This window comes from Symphodus melops (genome assembly GCF_947650265.1).
Source record: "Symphodus melops genome assembly, chromosome: 21".
In the NCBI taxonomy this organism is placed as follows: domain Eukaryota; kingdom Metazoa; phylum Chordata; class Actinopteri; order Labriformes; family Labridae; genus Symphodus; species Symphodus melops.
In genome coordinates this window covers 10780510-10799447 of record NC_136711.1, presented here as the reverse complement: position 1 = coordinate 10799447, position 18938 = coordinate 10780510, and the positions used below count along the sequence as shown (strand labels likewise).

The 18938-nt window shown below is 41.2% G+C and overlaps 3 protein-coding genes across 6 annotated transcripts; 1 reads left to right on the top strand and 2 right to left on the bottom strand.

Annotated features, from left to right (window-relative positions):
- Nucleotides 1-2209: 2209 nt before the first annotated feature.
- On the bottom strand, nt 2210-7860 carry prrt2 (proline-rich transmembrane protein 2). Of its 2 annotated transcripts, XM_079372144.1 has the most exons (5): nt 7509-7851; nt 5004-5283; nt 4509-4804; nt 4001-4130; nt 2210-3009 (listed from the first exon to the last, which is right to left on the bottom strand). In XM_079372144.1, exons 2-5 carry the CDS (start codon nt 5224-5226, stop codon nt 2993-2995), a joined length of 666 nt encoding a protein of 221 aa, XP_079228270.1. In that variant the 5' UTR covers nt 5227-5283; nt 7509-7851; the 3' UTR covers nt 2210-2992. The 2 variants fall into 2 exon arrangements, with proteins under 2 accessions (XP_079228270.1, XP_079228269.1); XM_079372143.1 differs by lacking the exon at nt 2210-3009 and having other exon boundaries at nt 3490-4130; nt 7509-7860.
- Nucleotides 7861-8135: 275 nt separating this feature from the next.
- kif22 (kinesin family member 22) lies at nt 8136-16783 on the bottom strand. Of its 3 annotated transcripts, none has more exons than XM_079372124.1 (13): nt 16676-16783; nt 15932-16143; nt 15694-15821; nt 15281-15432; nt 14685-14894; nt 13217-13613; nt 12682-12802; nt 12162-12282; nt 11793-11973; nt 10662-10756; nt 10141-10341; nt 9943-10002; nt 8136-8341 (listed from the first exon to the last, which is right to left on the bottom strand). In XM_079372124.1, the coding sequence occupies exons 1-13, from the start codon at nt 16736-16738 to the stop codon at nt 8312-8314; spliced, it is 1971 nt and encodes a 656-aa protein (XP_079228250.1). In that variant the 5' UTR covers nt 16739-16783; the 3' UTR covers nt 8136-8311. The 3 variants fall into 3 exon arrangements, with proteins under 3 accessions (XP_079228250.1, XP_079228252.1, XP_079228251.1); XM_079372126.1 differs by lacking the exon at nt 16676-16783 and adding an exon at nt 16419-16620 and having other exon boundaries at nt 15932-16128; XM_079372125.1 differs by lacking the exon at nt 16676-16783 and adding an exon at nt 16419-16616.
- A 20-nt stretch (nt 16784-16803) lies between these two features.
- Nucleotides 16804-18935, top strand: pagr1 (PAXIP1 associated glutamate-rich protein 1). The gene is made up of 5 exons (XM_079372142.1): nt 16804-17057; nt 17310-17521; nt 17995-18328; nt 18412-18500; nt 18592-18935. Exons 2-5 carry the CDS (start codon nt 17353-17355, stop codon nt 18825-18827), a joined length of 828 nt encoding a protein of 275 aa, XP_079228268.1. The 5' UTR covers nt 16804-17057; nt 17310-17352; the 3' UTR covers nt 18828-18935.
- Nucleotides 18936-18938: the final 3 nt, after the last annotated feature.

Genomic DNA, 18938 nt, shown 5'->3' with positions numbered 1-18938 from the left:
TGACCCAGCTGGATTATCTCTGACCCACTTACTGCAGCTGGATGTGTCCCTGTCTGATGTGCTGATCCCTTCATAGCCATGTTCACTATAGACCCCCCTGTTAAATTAGCTGACTACAAAATAAATTACCTTTTGCTGTCAGAACAGTTTTATTGGCAAAGGGGAATTTGCTGTTGTCAGATGTTGTGTTTGCAGTAATATTTCTGCTTCTGTAGATTTTTTTGTTTTACTTTGACCTCTTGAAATCTTGTTTATACAGAGAAGGACAAGTTATTAGTTTTATTCAAAAACATCCAGATGATGAAATGACTATAATGTAAGCTGAGACAAATGGGAAAATGTTACATCAAAGCAAGAGAAAGATCATATTAGGCATATTTTGGCTGTGCAGGATTGATAGCCAGGGTCTTTGATTCAGACATTGTTCAAAGAGGATTGATCTGTGTGACTTTTGTTAGCACTTTTCATCTAGAGCCTCATGTGTACACATTTTTGGTTGTCAGTAAAATGCCTTAAACACTATTTATTGGTGAATGTTACAATTAGCCTGTATTCATGTGTCCCTCTGGATCATTTTGATTGTAGCTTATTTAATAATGTCCCCAATTTGTCCCCTTACCCTCCTTCATGATCTTATTATTTTAAATGTTGGAATGTTCTTTTTAATAATGCTGATAACTGAAAGCCTGTGCAGCCTTCATTCAGTGTATATATTCTTTGCTGAGTACTTCCTTGGCTTCTTACAGCGTATTGCTCTTCCTGCTGTCATCACTTCACTGCCCACCAACAGTCTGCATTTCAAAACCCTGCAGATTACACTCTATCATTGAACAAACAAATACAGTACATATATACTCTCGTGTTGTTGTTTTTTTAACCTGGTTCTTTTGGCTCTCCAAATCTCTCAACAGTCGCTAGAAGCTCTCAGGATAACTTTCACTTCTGACAATCATTCTCCCTAACAAAAAAACCCAACTCTATTTAATCTCCCCTGCCGCTCTTTGGTCTCTTTCAAACAACAATGAAAACAGTTTGCATGCATTGTGTCTTTATTATGAATGAGCTGCAGAAGTATAATATTCCAAGTACCAGCTTATCTTTGTCATTTTCAATTTATATCATTTTACATAAATAAAAAAATCACCAAAACATGCCAATAACCACAAAGATTATAGAAGCCCCATGGTAATACAAAGCCTGTCTGGAGGACAGATTGTGTGCCTATGTTAGATCAAAACTACTTGATGTTAACTCATACCAACTAGAGAGTTATCACAATAATAAGATCTACATCTGCAGAACACATCGAATGCTGATTACAATTAAATGTACATATTAAGTACTAACAGAGGGAAAGAAATGCCACACTCATCTTTACAAAATTGTCTGCATGAGTGACAAGACTTTGAGGTTGTGGTGTTACTGTACATGATTTAAAATCCAGTATAAAGCAGATAAATAGCATTTGATTCATCCTTGGTGTTTCAGTTCACAGTGAGCATGACAGGTAGATCAGAGGTTAGTTAAGGATACACAGGAAGTAGAACGATAGATATAAACCAGATTAACACCCATGAAAGCATGTTTCCTTTAACGTGTGTTTTACAGATTTACCTTGCAGAGAAGGAATCTAGCTTTTAATGGCAACTGAATGGGCTGCTATTTAAGGGGTTATTATGTGTGTGTGTGTGTGTGTGGGGGGGGGGGGTGCTGTCTGCTATGAAAGCATGAGCTAGTGAGAGTCTGAGGCCACAACTCTGAATGCAATCACAAGCTATTACATTTGTTAACCAAATATCATCTCCCTGTACATACGATACTTCCTCCACCTGTCACCTGCAGCTTTTCAGAAGCATCCTGTTTCATAACCCTTCTTGTTTCAAAATGTTTTACAAATATTATCAAAAGTTTATATATGATGTAGCATTTTTGTTTTGTAAAAACAATGGGGCTTTTTTTTGTTTTGTTTTGTTTTTTGTGCTACAGAGGTTTTTTTTTGTTTTTTTTTCAATGAACATGTACCCTCCCCCCCCCCGGTTCACAGTGGTCAGATAGAAAGTAAAAGGTGCAGCAGAGCCAAAACATGTTTGCTGTTCCTCTCTGGGACAGCAATTCTGTGGTTAAAGTTGTGTTTTTCTTTACAAAGCAAGAACATTTCCCTCTAATATTCTTTTTTTTTTTGGCACATGTTCTTCCTTACAGTGATTACTCTGACATGTGTGAGACTTTTCATAATCCCTTTCGCTTTAGCACTCACAGTTAGTCCTTGGTAAGCCTCGATCTCATGCTCTTTTACCAACCGAACGCCCGCTCTCAAACACAAGATGACATGGGATTTAGAGAAGAGAGTCTGAAACAAGAGGACGAAGTGATGCAGAGTGATTTTTTTTCTCTCCCATGTGAGGGATGAATTTCGTGCTCTGTAATTCCAATGAGGCCCCAAATTTCCAGAGCCTCTCCGCGTATCCGAGGAGATTTAACAGGAAGCTGACACTCTGATAGGTCCAGTCAAGGCGGACATTTTGTTGGTACTTCTATGCGGAGTGGAAGTTGGGAGGCCATCCTGCCTTTTTGTACGCTTTGTACCCCCATCCGTTGGTCTGTTAGTTTTCTAGTCCACCTCTGTCTGAGTCCCTTCTGACTGATGAAAGAATTCTCAAAGAGTTTTTTTTCTGGAGAATCGTTCTGAATGTGTAGACCAGAATACAAAGGGACTGATTAGACTGTCTTCTCCCTTCTCATCAGACGGACAACCCCCTTCCCCACCCTTCCCCACCCCTCCCAGCCTGCTCAGAGCAGCAGCATTTGCATATTTAATTTCCTCCATTAGCAAAAGGGATTTTCTATAGATTACATTGATATAAGTAAGCACTGTATATCGGGTGCATATTTGTCACACATCCAGGTAATGACTAGGCGGTAAAGACGGTGGTGCAGGTGCGGGCCGGATGGTCAGTTTTCAGCCTTATCCAGTTTCATCCTGGGATGAAACTCAGGTTTTCACATTGACTAAAAACAGAAAAGGAAGCGTATTAGATGAAGGGCTATACATTCTGCAACTTAATATGGATGTATAAACTTTCATAGAGCACAGAGGACAATTACATAACGAGGAAAAAAAATCTAAACAAAAAGAAGGATGTTAAGTCCCAGAGCATTCAAACTCAACTTTAATGTGCGCAGTAGTCATTACGTTAATTAGTCACATCACTTGGCTTAATGAGACCCAACAGGCTGTTTCTGTGTGCGTTCAAGTCACAACAGCTTGATCTTAAAAAGAGTCATTTAACTGACTGACCCTTGTGTTTGAATAAACTGTAAGAGTAATGCAAATCACACGTACTATTCCCTTATTCTTTAAAAGTCCTGTAATCAGAACCCTTTTATTTGTCAGGTACAATAAATGTACATTAGTGAGCAGATCAACAACTCACACACGCTGACATACACTTTATGTAAGTATACATATCATACAGGGACAACAATTACTTCTTTTTTTTTTTTTTACAAGCAAACAGGGCAAGGCATACAGCAGACACGGACTACACATATTTCACTCTACAGTACACACACAACAGTCTGAGGCATGCATTCAGTTACAGCTGGAGGCCACCCTGTGCGGATGGAGAAACGTGTCAGAAAATGTAGATTTGACTGGTGCGAATGTGATTAATACGGTCTGATCTTTGTGCAGCGTTCGTTAGTTCCTGAAGGCTAAAGTGCTGCAGTGTATAAAGACTCGTGCAGGCTCGGGAAACCGGTGGAAAATTGTGCAAACATTGATGTGGATAATATCGTTCGTTACAGTCAGACTGTGCTAACACAGCTACATGTCATGTTGTGATGATATAAACAGTGACAGTAGTAGGTTGGAGCAGCTGGATCAGGATTGAGGGCAAAAAAAAAAAGAAAGGAGAGTTCAAGAGGACGTTTGAGCTGTGCGACAACTACACAGAAGGTAAAGAAGGTGAGGTTTAAAGGTCAGATTTGGGACACTCACTGGCCAGGTTGACAATGCAGGCGATGATAATGATCGTCCCTCCTACTAGTGACACCATGGACAGCATCTTAGCCACTCGTCCGAGGCGCACGGCTCCGTCCAGGTTCCCCTGCTCCAGACTGTTCTTGGACTGAAGTAGAGGATTCAACCATTAGCATGATTACAGTGTTTTTGTTTTCATGTACAGCACAAGTCAGTAGACATTGTCTCATAAAGCACCATAAATAATCGTTAGAAAAAAAGGAATTATGAAGCATGAAAAACCAATCATGCCCTGACTTTGTGGTTAACAATACTCAAAGCATGTGTTGCACTAGGCTGCACTGCAGTTGATTGTATTGTATTGTAATGTTGAAGATTTTTTTTTTATTTTTTTTTTTCATGTTAATGAAAAAATGCCCATACAAACTTTACAGAACTCCATATCAGTAATGGATGGATGTTTCCCCTGTTTAATACGAGAGTTGACCTCAGTCTCTACAAAGCAGACTGACCGTCCCGTTCTTACCATGATGGAGTAGACAAATCCCACAATGTTGATGGGCCATACAGGGCAGAAGCAGGCCAGCACGGACAGAAGGAGGTAGTCTTTCACTTTGGTGCGGTCTAGAGGTGGGTTGGTGGCGATGCTGGAGTGTCGAGAAAGCGACGGCCTGGGTGAGAATGCGGTGTAGCCGATGGAACTCGCCCTGCTCCCCTTCCTAGTCTTGCCGTGATTGGGGTAGGAGATGGAGTGCTGTCTTCTGGGTGGGGACGAGATGACTGGAGAGGAGCTCTCAGTAGGTGTTTGGTGGATTCCATTACCTACACATGAGGGACGAAAAGGACAGAAGACTGTTTGAAACGCTGGAGGAGCTTAATGTGCATTTGCTGTCCCAGGAGCCTTTTCACGCACTGTGGTTTGACTTGCCCGCTGTGAGCTGACTAAGCAGATGCACAACCCCCACCTATCTCCCCTCCACCAACCCAGTATCTTAAGATAAGGTCAAACTCAGTCACTTACTGTTCTTCAGCTTCTCGTTGATCACTATCACTAGCTCTCCTTTGGATTTGCTGCGAGGGGGTCTTGTGCTGGCTGGGCTGCTGTGGATGAGCTGGTCACCTCTGACTGGTTGGCTCTGCAGCGAGGCGGGGGCTTGGATGGACACAGAGCCCTCCTGGTCCAGCAGAGATGGCTGTTCTTCCCCTGGCCATATGTCAGGGCCTGGCATCATGTTTACAGCCATGCTGAGAGCAGAATCAAGCCTCTGTTTGTGGTCCGTGTGTGCTGCCTGTAGTTACACCTAGGGGACCACAAGTGGGTTTAGCCATTTTAAACACAAGCTCTTCCCTCCAAGCTGTTCTGAGACTTCATTTAAATGAGTGAGGTGGAAATGTGAAAATAAGTCAATCGTGACTAATTTATCATTTATAAAAACTGAAGTTATGCAATTTATTCTGTCATTGTTTGTCTCTTTAAAAAGAAACAGCAATCACAGGGAGTGTCTATATCAGGGTCAATTTCTCCTGATCCAAATCAAGTCGAGTCTACTGTGACATTTACATTCTGGAAACGGCTCAGACTTTGTAATTATTGGTGATCAAAGTTTATATTTGCAAAGAGTCCAAATGATTTTCACTTGCCTCGTGTAGTTCTTTTTAAAAGGTGATCGTGTGTTTGAAAAAAGACAGTTACAACTTTTTGTAGGAAGAAAAGAAATCTCTCGAACACTTGATTAAATACAGTTTTGATGTTTTCAGTATTTGTGTGTAAATCTTTGCACCATTCCTGTTGATTGATTTGGCTGCTGTGTAAAAGGTTTATTATTAAAGGCACAATGAGTCACTTCAGCAACAAAGTCTCCCAAACGAGAATAACGACATAGTTTGATGACTTTGGAAGTGCTGAATCATGGACATTGTCGTCATTGTCAATAACCATGATAACTAATAAATCTGTGATATTACTCGGTGCAGTCCTACGTTAGGTACAGTCATCTATATTCATGTTTTATATATGCAGGTTTTACCAACTTAAAAAGGTATGGTAACTATCGCCCTTGTCTTGGTTGGGAACTGGAGGGTCTCCGGTTCAAGTTCTGACATGGTCCAATTCCATAAATTGGCCTAGCTGCTGGAGAGTTGCCAATCCACTTCCTGAGCAGTGCCGGGGTGCCCTTGAGCAAGGCACCCCCTCACCCCAGCTCAGGAGTGCTCGCTGTGGGCAGCCCCCTCACTCTGAAACCTCTCCATCAATGTGCAGCATGTCCATAAGATTCTGGTTGTGAAGCATGTCATTAGAGAGAGTGTAAAAACGAACCACTTAAACCTTGTGGGATTAATAAAGTATAAATTATTGTTATTATTATTATTATTTCTGTTTCCCAGGAAACCAGAAACAAAATTAATGTGCCATCACCTCACAAAGATTAACAGATATATATGATGGCAACATTCTTGGACAGATTTCAGATCTCAAAGTCTCTTGTTTTTTTTAATTTTTTAACTCATTTAAAAAAAAGAAGAAGAAATGTGTAAAGTCTGAGTGAGCTGTGCTAAATATGCTTTAAAATACACAGGCTAAGATCAACTCTCTAGTGTTTGCGTTGCATCGTGGGTAATTTAGGGGCCAGGTATTGATTGAATGATTAAGTGGGATAAATAAGACACTTTATGCTTAATTTGGGCTGAAGGAGGAATTCTAGAAATGCTTTCATAATGTCAGTACAGTCTCTTAGTGGCATGTTTATTTTATTGAGGCATGGGGGGAGGGGGAGGGGGGGTTTGCATTTGTTATTCTAAGTCAATGTGAGGTCCAAGGAAAATGGAGGGCCATACTTTAAAACACATGAACCTTTCAGCACACTATCCTCACAAGCTATTTCTGATAACCCTGGATAATATGTCTTAAACCCTGTTTAGGCTCAATGTCACCATAATCTTTTTTTTTTTTTTTTTTTTTTTTTTAAATCTCTCCATTAATCCACTTCCACGTCACGTTAAACAGTAAATAAAAGGGACTGAGGGTAAACAGAGGAAATCTATGCAGGTTCCAGTGTAAATCAGACCTCCATTGTGCTCACAACTGATATTAAATCAGCAAACAAGGTAGAGAAAGGAAAGAACAAAAAGCAGGTCACAATGACACGAGGAGGAGTACAAAGGCATGGCAGATGGAGGCAAGGTTCCTTTGAAGCGATGGTCTCCGTGCAGGTGTGTACATACCATTATTTCATGGTGTGTACACAGGCTCCAAATGGCATATGGAGGCCGGTTGATGGGCGCAGAACAATAGGTAGAAGGGGGACGGATAAGTAAGGAGGATGATGACAAAGGGGAAATTCTCGGATAGACGTTTGAAGGAAGAGGAGCATTAATGAGCCAGTGTCACAATAAGCCGAAAAACACACGCTTTTAAATGAGAACAAAGAGACACAATTAGAGCACAAATACAACTATGGTTGGTTGTGCATTCATGGGCATCAAATGAAGGTAAAAAGGAGGTCATAAAGATATAGGATATACTGACCTTTTTAATTGCGTGCCTGTTTCAATTCAGCCGGAGCGTCCCTGGTGTTTGCATCGTGGTAACGTTATTCTCAAACCCCCCCAGAGTCAGGCATCATCTTTAAAGCCACGATATATTTGCAAACAATGTCAACAAAAATCAGCTAAAATCCCGTTGTTTTTTTATCGTAATGGAGCCGGAGAGTGCCTGTTGTGTCGCCGTGTTGCAGCGCAGTGTGAGGAGGAGAGATGGATGGTGGGGGAGGCTCCTGGATGTCAGGCTGGATCAGAGAGGAGGGGTGTGAGAAATGGAAAGTGAAATCCACAAGACTACGTGATGTGGGAGGAGGATGAGGGAGGGAGGGAGGAAGATGAGGGAGGGAGGGAGGCAGGGGGCACTGGATTCAAGCATCCTCCTTCCTTCACCCTGAAACATGCATGCTCCAATACTCTTCTGTCCTCTGATGCTGCCGGGGATTAGAAGGACATCCCTGTCTCCGCGGCAGAGAAAGACAGGAGTTCACAAATGAACTAAATTAGGACTATTACGTCTCTCTCAACGTTTATGGTTATGGGTGACTGTCATGAAGGCCCATCTGTGATACTGACCATAAGATGCATGCACGACCATGAAATAAACAGTCAGATATTCAATGTCATTTGAGAACTTTATTAAAAAGCAATGGCAGGCTTACGCCACCAGCTGGAGCAGAGTAGTAACTACAAAAACAGAATCAGAGCAAGAATAAAAATAACAAATACAAGCCTTTGAATAACAATTCATATACAGTCCATAACACATGATGGAGGTAAAGGAAAATAAAATCAATTCCCCATGGCACTCAGGATGTTTGCCTGGAAAAGAAAAAACAAACATTTAAAAATCGAGTGAACACAAGACTTTACAAACATGCTTCATATTATGGTTATACTAGACATCCAGAGTCAGCAGCCATTACGAGCTTGTACCAGGACACAGAAGCTTTGAGCTAATGCTAACATTTGCTAATAGACACAAATGTCCTTGTGAATTGGAAATAGCAATGCTAATTGATTCCCCATTCTGGTTTTTTTTCCCTGTAAAGAAGAGGAAATCATGTTTTTAAGAATGTGTTTTCCACCTGGTTTCACTTCTTGAAGGTTTTTGTTAACAACATTGCCCCCTACTACCAGATATCCATGTAAAATCTTCTCATATAGTTTTATTGGAGCTAAAGACAACTGGTTGAGAAATCAAAAAGAACTCTATTTTTCACAAATACTGCAACACAGCAAGTTGCTTTTCAATTTTAAGAACAAAAAACACATTTTGAAGTTGGGAGTTCAGAAATTAATGTTTGGTGTAATAACCCTGATTTTAAACTACAGCTTTTTAATTTAGCATGCTCATTGTTGGGAGACGTTACGCAACTCTTGGCTCAATAATTCAAGCGGCGAGACTTTGTTCAACAGCTTGTCAGATGACTCAGAACCTTTTCAAGTAGAATGAGATGGACCTCTGTTAACGACATGCATGTATAGATGATGACTTGAGGAACATTTTAAGGGGTTTCTTCATTTATTATTATGGAAGAACCCGCCCTAAATGAATCTAAATATTGTGGTCTGAACTCTTCCTGAGTTATCACATTAGTATTCTTTAGTTTTAAAAATGGATGGATAATTAATTTGCAGTGTGAAAAAACACGGCCGTTTTACTGCTGTCAAATATTTGGTCTGGAAGCTGGGAAAAACAACGAACGCCCCTGAGCTGGTGGAGGATTCGTTGTCTTGCTCGAGAGCACCTCAGCAGTGGTCTGGCATCTTTCGAGCTACCAGGCTAATTTCTGGACCTGGTTAGTGATGGGACCTGACCCGGTGACCGTCCAATTCTCAACCCAAGTCTCTATAGACAGATACTTCCGCCTCAGTAAAACGTGAAATATTCATTTTTATTTTATTATTCACAAGTAGAAGCAGAGATTATTTGATTTTAAATATTACACTGGTCTGTTATCGAGGAGCTATAGATTGATAGACGGCGAGCTACAGTCGCTAACAGCACTGATAACTTTCTAGTTAGTATCTGCATCTAGTATCTGAAAGTGATCAAACTAGTGTTTGATAACTTTCAAACACTAGTTTCTAGACTCAAGGCATCATGGGAGATGGTCATAAAAAGTGAATACCTCCATGAGTGCATGATGAGTCAGCATCACTTTTATAACAGGCAAACAGTTGAAGAGCTAAAGGAATAAATATCCACATGACTTTTTCACAACACTAACAGGGGCAACGGACAATTATTGCTGCAAAAACATGTAAATAAAAGTGTAAACATTTATTCCAAAGGACGTAACAAGTATTCGTTATCTGATGCAATTTATCAGTGTTCAAGTTGTTTTATTTAGTCTGAACCACCTGAAGCTATGACGTGTGAAAATATACACAAAGGTTCGACTTCAGTCTTTGCTTACCTTCATGAAGGAGGAATATCTCTTTCCTGTCATACCCTCAACTTTCCCCAGATCTTCCAACTGTAAAAAACATTGTTCATAAATTCAGCAGGTGTCATTAATAACCAACATGTACATCACATTTTGAAGTCAGAAAAAAGGTGATTGTTCTGGTTTTCAATAAAACAAGATCTATGATTGTGATTGTTTTAAGCCAACCTTTGTGAAGTGACCGTGGATCTCCCTCCAGCCCAGTATGAGCTTCGCCTTCTTGTCGCCGATCTGCTGCAGACCCTTCAGGTCTTTGAGGGAGCCCGAGTTAAGAACCTGCAGGATTTTCTGTCTCGACTGCTCCAGGACTGAGGTGTCGAGCTGGGACTCCCAGCCGGGCTCCATGATGTTTTCTTTACCATCTGGGACCTGAGAAAGGTGAAGAAACAAATCAAACATTTAGACTTTACACACTGTCCAGACACATTGACTAATCATTAAAATATATTAACACTCTGAGACATTTCTACAAAATCTTAAATACATACAAATCTATTTTCATGTGTCAACTTGTGTTTGTCCACATTGGTCGACAAAGGAGGTTAATTTTGTCACAACAAATTTGAGATCCTGCAGCTCCTGTCTAGTCCTACAACAAATTGAATCTAATGCACCATGTCAGCTTGTTTGTGATGCTTGCAACTCTGCAGATGTGTCAAGCTAAGCACAGCCGAGGCTCGGATGCTGACCTCAACCTGGTCTGAAAGCTGCCTCTCTTTCTTCTTGACGCAGACGGACTGTTTCTTGACAACTGCAAGCTGCTGAAGAGGCTGGAGCTGAGACACTGAAAGAAGAAGAAGAAGAAAAAAAAACAGATTTGTTACATTAACATTGATAAAAAAAAGAATACTGTGATGTAGAATCTAAAAGTTCTATTGTAGGTGCATCGATTGTCTCGGAGCCAAAAGTTGAGACCATACACCCAGGAAGTGATCTCGCTTACTCTCCAAGCAGCTTATGGTTGAGAATAAAAAAAAAAAACTCCTCCTCATCGTCATTTGATTCCCTGCCTCCTGTATCGCACCGCAGCTCATCAATAGCTTCTCTTACTCGACAGGACTGATGTGGCCAGTGACAAGTTTTTGTTAAGTGAACTGCAGAGATTTTCACCGTCGGTAAAAACTTTTTCCGAGGTCATTTAACTTCAAAAGGTATTATAAATCTGTTGTCATCCGACGGTTCTTTGCGTTGTTTATTATTAAACAGGAGTCAGTGTTCAAACATTTCACTCATCTCTACAGACATCCTGTTTATTTTGATTTTTATGTAGTTTGATAATCAGCAGGAACATGTGGAAATCTTTGACTGGATGACCTTTTGTACTTTTGTCTCTTGAAATCGACACTGAAAGCTTTCACAGAACATTTTAAGTAATGTAAATTGTCTAATCAAATTGCTTACATTTAGTTCGCACAGACCACAGGCTTTAGCAGCATCCACAGGAACAACTAGATTTGTAGACTGACGTAAAGAAGACAAGATCACTCTCAGGGCTTAAAGTAAATAAATAAATAAAATAAAATAAATAAAAAAGTGATTCTTTTTCCCCCCTTTTGTTTTTTGGGTATAAATGTGCACACAGTGCTGATACAGTAACAGCATGGAAATATTTGCCAACCTCCAGAGCACACTGAAAGCTCCTATCTTTGTTGGTGGCTCCGTGCAACACCGCAAAAAAAAAAAAAAAAAAAAAAAAAAAAAAAAATCTGCTTTAAAAAGTTCCGATCAGGTGAACCACATGTACTTTAGGCAGATTATAAATAAATAAAATAAAAGTCAAATTATTAACTTGAAGTTCCAGTCACAGCTGTCAAACGGACCTTTTAGGGGTTGAACCACAGCCTTCTGTTTATTGGCTGTTGTTGCAGTTGATGGTTTTCTCTGCAGAGGAGCTGTGTTGTTCTTGAAGACAGACTCCTGGGTGGCACCGGACTTTTCTCCTGCCAGTCGACTGAGCAGCAAAGCCTTCGACTCAAACTCTTTCTGCTTCTCTTTGAGCTCCTGCCAAAACAAAAACAGCAGTATGGTTGGCTATCAAATATCCATGAATGAGTTGATTGATCAGGATAAAGATTATACAGCATCAGCATCTGGTACATTTCACACAGACAGAAGGGACAGAGCTGGAGCCAGGAGTTCCCATCACACTCCCAGGAGGATAAACTGTTTTTTTGCAGGAGTGTCATCACCTGGATCTCTTTGCGCGACTGGGCCACATCTTTAAGCATGCCGAGCCTGTCTTTGTCCTGGCAGCTCATCATCAGCTTCTCCAGAGCGAGTAGTCTGTCCATAACTGACGGTTCAGACGGACTGAAAGAGACAGACGCACAAATAAAAAGTTGTCAAAGTGTAGTCGGACAACAAGGGGGGCGGCTGTGTGATCAGGGGCTTTGGAATGAACTCAAAAGTGTTCGACCAGGTTGAAGTTAATCAGATTGAAGGCCTAGAAAGACTTTTACACCTGCTAACAGATGGCATGAAAAAACATTTTTCCAAAGGAGATCCCAGTGGGCACAGCAGCTGCAGCCAATCAGAGCACAGCACAGAGTTGCTTTGAGGCTATGGCCTGTTTTAGGTGCAGCTGTACAGGCTGGATTTGATGGAGTAGCTCGGGGTCGGTGTATTCTCTAGACAGTTGAACGTCAGAGTTGCCGAGTCTGATGAGAAAGCCCAACAGTTTTTGTGTGTGCGTGTGTGTGTGTTGTTAACCTGTGAATTGGTGCAGAGGGGGAAGAACCGCCTTGTTCCGTTTTCCGCTCCTCTTTCAGTCTCTTCTTGTGTGGCTCACTTACGGACCCCCGTACCCCGTGGTCCTCTCTGGTCCGCTTCACTGGAGATAAAGGCAAAGGGGGAAATTAACAGTTTAGTATTCAGTGCTGTCATGCAACGCCGGTGTGGGCGTTCTCTAGAGTGCAAAGCATTTCAGATAAGGATGACACAGCATCAGTCGAAGCTGCGATGCAATGTCTCGACTAAAGCCAACGCAAGAACTATGAATGTTTGTATGAATCATTATTATGTTTTTAAAGATATTCATTTAGATTAATAAGTGCACTGAAAAAGCAAATACATCACGTGTTCAAAGTATATACTCAACATCCATCACATCCTAAGCTGGCTGGATAATTACACTAAAGTAACACTGGCACCACCTATTGGTCTTCCATCAAACTCTGTCAAAGCGTCTCGTTTTCCTCTCTAATTTTTTTAAAATACTTCTCAACATAAAAATGTTTTAACTCACCTGGCAGCACAGGCACAGCCACTGTTTCACGAGTGAAAGGCTTGTTCACAATGAGCTTGGATTTGGCTGCAAAGTTGAGTGCACTGAAGGTATCAAAATAGTATTTGTACTCGGGTGCAATGTTGGTGATCATGACCGAGTGCGCCGAGCCGCCCAGAGAGTCTTGTAGGAGCCGTGTCAGTTTACTGTCTCTGTACGGCACACGGACGGCGGTGCCCGAGTTAAGAGAGTCTACCACTTTGCTGAGTGTGAAGAGAGACAAGTTGATGGCCCCGCTCTCCTTCAGACGGATGCCCTGGTTGCCGGTGCGGCGGTTGTCCTCTGACCCGGCCAGGTCGACCAGGTAAAGCTTTCCTGTCTGCTGTCTGAGGGGCTGGTCAATCCGAGTCCGCACGACCTGGGATGTCGAAAAGATCACGGTTTAGCAGAGACACAGACGGGAGGAGTAGGGTTGCAAAATTCTGAGAATTTTCAAGGTTGGAAACTTTCGATGTGAATTAATGGGAATATATGAGGAATTTACAAAAACTGGCCCATAACAGGGAACTAATATATATTTGGGGAAAGTGCATTTTAGCATAATCTTGATTAAAATAACATTTCACTAAGTACATTTGAATATGATATTCCTCAATCAGACAGAGCACACTGCTTACAGCATGCACTGCACTCCACCGCATGTACAGAGGATTTCTTGAACCCTGGGCCACACTTTGAGCCCATAGCAGGAAGCTACTGAAGCCACACATTTTAGCCTATGTACTACATAAAAGGACGTACGTTTTGATGATATTATAGGATAACATAATTAAAAAAAATGTAAATCTGTTCAAATGTTTTTTTTTAATTGTTATTATGCACGGATGTCTGCTTCGGACAAAAAAAAAAGTTTATATTTATGCATGGATATGATACAGTTTGATTAAATTACCCTCCATTTCCAGTTAATTCCCAGGGAAAGTTTCCAATATTTTCAAAATTCTCAAGCTTAACTTCCCATGGAAAGTCCGGAGATTTACCAGAAACGTTCACCCCCTTTGCAACCCCAGTGAGGAGTGATGGAAACAGAAGAGAGGTAAGCATAGACAGCGAGAGAGACTGGCATTTTATGATATTCATAATAAAATTAATTAAGCAATATCCTGCATTAGCATTTTGCTATAAACGCTAAAAGCAGTGTGTCCATGTGTGTGTGCATGGTTAAATGTTACAGTACCAATATTACTGTTTGTGTTCATATTTAATAAACAGAGGAAGTAATACATTAGAAATAAAGAATGAAAGACACCAGTTTGTTTCTCCCCCAGTAAAGTCCCAGAAAGCGACCAGTCGCTAGCAGGAGTGTTGCGAGAGAGAATTGATGTTAGCACCAGCTACCAAATCCTGGCCTACTGCTCAGAGGCCACGACCTGTTTAAGATGCTTTGGACAGGGCCTTTAAAAGATCAATCAGAATCTTTTCTTCAGACCTTGAGGAGGAGAACAGCATGGCTGCGGCTGGATCGCTGGTTTAGTTTTGTAGAGGCTGTGGTGCGGTTCAGGCTGGCAGGGATGAAGTGTTTGTCAAAATCAGAGAAGGAGGAGATTGTTGTGTGGGTGAGGCCGGGGATAAGGATGTTTTTGTCTTTGTCCTCTCTGATTGGTAAATCCTGGGAGCCTGGTGATAGAAGATCGAGCACCTGAGAGAAAGAAGGAGGAGGCATTGATGGGTTGTGAAAACATATCCACACACTATCAACAATCGCACTCCCATAATGCTGGATCCAGACATGTAAAAATTTATTTATGTTATAAATAAAAAAAGCTTGATTTATAGAAGGGAGACAGGTTATAATAATTGTTTGATCTTATTGAAATGTGGGGACTGGACATATTTTAGAAGAGAATTAAGTGTTTCTATCACATGAGCAGTTTCGTAAAGGATTATATTCCTAGTTCACAACTTAATATGTGGAAATAAGTTTCCATTATTTTCTAATTTAAAGGATTAGGAGCAACAATACAGAACATTTTCTTCTCAACAAATATCAATTATATTTAAATGACATTTGGAGGCCTTTCTTACCTTCTCGTTGTATATTTCCAAATAAGACATGCTGAGGCTATAGTCCCATTCTCCATCCCCTTCTTTGGCTTTGACCAAATTGAAGACCTCACGTACGGCGCGGGGAATCACGCCGGGCTGCTCGGCACTGCCCAACATGGTGTGTGTCTTACCTGTGAAATGGGACGGAGGCATTTAAACGCATAAAAGGAGTAAACAATGAGGGCAAAGTTTCTCAACAAACCACAAAGTAAGAGGCCAAATGGTGCTACAGGAAAGATATTCATTTTAAGTAGACATGGGATATAATGTTAAATATTTCAGCTACGCAGGTCTAAAACAGAAAAGTCATTAATAAAATAGAGGGTAGGTTCACAGTGAATACCATATATAACACAGCAAGTAAACAAATGTAATACAGCAGTGCATCATACCAGCTCCTGTGGGCCCGTATGCAAAGACACTGGCGTTTTGTCCGTTCAGTACATGTTGCAGGATGGGCTTCACTGATGAGCGGAAAACCTCCTGCTGTGTTGTTTGCTCCGCATGGAAAGCATCAAACCTGTAAAACATCCACAGGACTCTCAGCATTTGCTCTTGACGATTAGATAAGAAACCAAAAACTGTTTCGGATGGAGATAAGCTGAGCTGGGACATGCTGTGGACACTCACTGGTATTTGACGGTCTCTGTGGCGTTCCTCCAGTTCACTATCTCCAGGTTCTGAGAGTCCAGGCCTCTTACACATGGTCCTTCGTCTTTCTCATCTGCCTTCCCCATGTAGGGTCTCAGACGAACCGCTACACGAACTCTGGATGTCTTCTTGTTTCCTCCTTCTGCCAACGCCACGCGCTGAGCCATGTTTGGGCTCTTAAAAACACAGGCCTGGATGATCACATTAACCAGATACACGTTTACTTTGTGATACGTTCTGTGAGATTTAAAGCAACAAGACCTCATAACACCTTAAATAATACAGACTCTCCAAAAACAAAACGTTGAAAAAAAAGGTTACAAGGTTTGACTAAACGGTTTTTAAACAGCTAATGATAACAACAAGCTAGCAAAAGTTTGGCCACGTAGCCATTAAAGTCGCATCCGTTTACAACAGTGTTTCTGTCAGAAATAAAACTATTTCCTGAAATACAAATAGTTCTTACCCTATTATGTGCAAGACTCCTTATAGATAGCTGCTGCTATTCTCCCCGTTTTACTTTCAGCCACATAACGAACTTCGACTATCAACAAAGCGACGGAGACTAACCGAACATTTTCAAATGTCGAGCGTTTAAACCGGAAACGAACATTAACCAATCAGAGACGCTGGTGCCTGTTCGACGTCTTTTATAATCAATATGTACACATGCACTATCCAATATACACGGATATATCGCTATATATAAAAACACATATCTACCTCTTCAAATGAGCTGTTATAGGAATGGCAAAGCAAAATACTGTTATTAGAAATGACGAACATCCATTCAGACCTTTATGCGCTTGCGCACTAAACAGGAAACCGTATTAGTAGATCTCTATAACATTCAGCTGACTGATATCGGTTATTGGTGGTGTTGAAACTTATCCACATGATTTTTATTCCGTGTGACTGCGCAGATGAGCAAAACTAGGCAGTCACATCATCCTTGTAGCCAAAATGGCGCTATGTTTACGTCTCCCCACAAACGTTTATTATCCTTAGCAAGTCCCATGGAGAGCTACAGTGTTTTTTCTCATCGGGAAAAATAACTAAACAGTTAGAAAAAAGAGCCAGGGATCCAGGATCAACCGGACATTGGGTAAATGTAATTTATGTGCTGTATGTGGTCTAGTTGTAATTTACTGTTTCGAAATAGTGGACGGTCAGGCCTGACGTTAGCTAGCTAGTTTAGTCAAATAAGCACACTTTTACAATAAAGTTGTGCGTTTGTTGACAGCTTACCTTTTCAAAAGCAAAGCTAAGAGCTATCGGTAGGGTTGTGTGAATTTATGTACCTGCTGGCTCTCTTTCTTCATTAAGTTTTTTAAAATATATATATTTTTTAATGCAGTAATAAAGTTAAGCAGCAGTCAGGAAGGCTGCAGGCTGAAAGGATGCAAGCTGAGGCCAAAGACTCTTCGTTGACAGAGGGAGTAGAGGCTCTGGATGTGAAGGACACAGAAACTCCTGCAGCAAGCAAAGAAGAAGAGGGCAACACAGAGCAACAGGACACAGAGATGACTGCCACAACAGAAGATGGCACAACTACAAAGGAGAAAAAGGGTAAGTCCATTAAAAAATGAAAACATCTAAAAAGAGAGGGAAATCTAGTATGTGCAGCTAAACATCATAAAAACGAGTTTTTACTTTGAATAAAAATGAATGCACAGGTTCTGAATTGTACTGATTAATAGCACATCTGACAAAAGTGCTTTTATTTGCAAGGAATCAAAGGTAAAGAATATTTTACAGCTGGTGCATTGAAAAAGAATAAAAGGTCCTGAAAGAAAAACCCAAGTAAACAAAACAGTCGTTCTATCTAAAGCAACTGTATCCTGCAAGGCTAAATGTATTTAATCAAGGTGTTTTTAAGCAGCATGTCTGTTTAGTATCAGAGTTTTATTTATCCACTTATATGTATACACATGGATTTGATGGGTAACTCAAGGTTGTACAGTTGATCTTAAAACAAACTTGCGTGCGCCTCAGCAGCTTTAGCTGAACTGGCTTTCTGTGTATTTATTCTTTCTTCTCAGATGGGGACATGGATGTGTCTGAAGGAGAGGAGCACAAAGATGAAGCTCAGTCAGATGCCGGACTGGAGGGTGACGAGGGAAAGCAGGATGCAGTAACAAATGGTGAATGGGAAATTGCGTACAGCGACGAAGAAATGGAGGACCCGAAAAACTGGATGCCTCCTTCTGCTGAGATCAAAAGACTTTATGAGCTCCTCGCTAAAGGGGAGGAGCTGGAACTGAACTTTGTGCCCCTTCCCAGAAGACCACCTACCCCTGAACGCACCCCCTCACCTGAGAGAGATGAGGAAGACGAGGAAGCGAAGGAAAGGGAGAGGGAGAATAAAGAACGCAAGTCAGTAGGAATTTTTGTTCAAGGTATAATCGATTGTGTATAGATAAGGTGTATGTGAAGACTCATGACATCCTCTCTTTCAGGCCTGTAACTCCCACTGAGTTTGACTTTGACGAGAAAGAAATGCAATCAACTCCCAAAACGTCCTTCATCAACAGACGCAGAACACCAGGTTAGTCAGTCAAGAAGTCATGATTTACAGCAAAGTGTTGTTTTAGATCTTTTTACGGATATCCGGTTGATTTCTTTTTCTTCTCTACCAGGATCTTCGGCACGCTCCTCAGTGAAAAGGGAAGCTAGGTTGGACAAGGTTCTCTCAGACATGAAGCGCCACCGCAAAATCGAGGAGCACATCATGCGTACGGGTCGGGACCTCTTCAAGACTGAGAAGAAGCTGGAGGAGGCTCTGTCACCAAACAGCCAGAAGGAGCGAGAGAAAGAGAGGGAGCGAGACAGCAACCCCAACACCATCTTCTCCCCGAGACAGAGAAGATACTGAAGTATTAAGAGATGACCAAGGACTTCTCAAAACTTGAATTTTTTAATGTAATGACTTTTCTATGTTTTCTATGTGTTTTGTATATTGGCAATAAACATTTTAAATCTAGAC

Bases quoted from the DNA above. Each gene is read 5' to 3' on its own strand.
- kif22 (XM_079372124.1), bottom strand. From the start codon at position 16,738: ATGTTCGTCATTTCTAATAACAGTATTTTGCTTTGCCATTCCTATAAC. The intron at 15,433-15,693 runs GTATGATGCACT...CCCATTTCACAG, and splicing joins ATACGGGCCCACAGGAGCTG to GTAAGACACACACCATGTTG. The intron at 12,283-12,681 runs GTTAACAACACA...TGTCTCTTTCAG, and splicing joins CCCTCTGCACCAATTCACAG to TCCGTCTGAACCGTCAGTTA.
- prrt2 (XM_079372143.1), bottom strand. From the start codon at position 5,226: ATGGCTGTAAACATGATGCCAGGCCCTGACATATGGCCAGGGGAAGAA. The intron at 4,805-5,003 runs GTAAGTGACTGA...CCTCATGTGTAG, and splicing joins CAACGAGAAGCTGAAGAACA to GTAATGGAATCCACCAAACA. The intron at 4,131-4,508 runs GTAAGAACGGGA...CCTCTACTTCAG, and splicing joins GATTTGTCTACTCCATCATG to TCCAAGAACAGTCTGGAGCA.
- pagr1 (XM_079372142.1), top strand. From the start codon at position 17,353: ATGCAAGCTGAGGCCAAAGACTCTTCGTTGACAGAGGGAGTAGAGGCT. The intron at 17,522-17,994 runs GTAAGTCCATTA...CTTTCTTCTCAG, and splicing joins AACTACAAAGGAGAAAAAGG to ATGGGGACATGGATGTGTCT. The intron at 18,501-18,591 runs GTTAGTCAGTCA...CTTCTCTACCAG, and splicing joins CAACAGACGCAGAACACCAG to GATCTTCGGCACGCTCCTCA.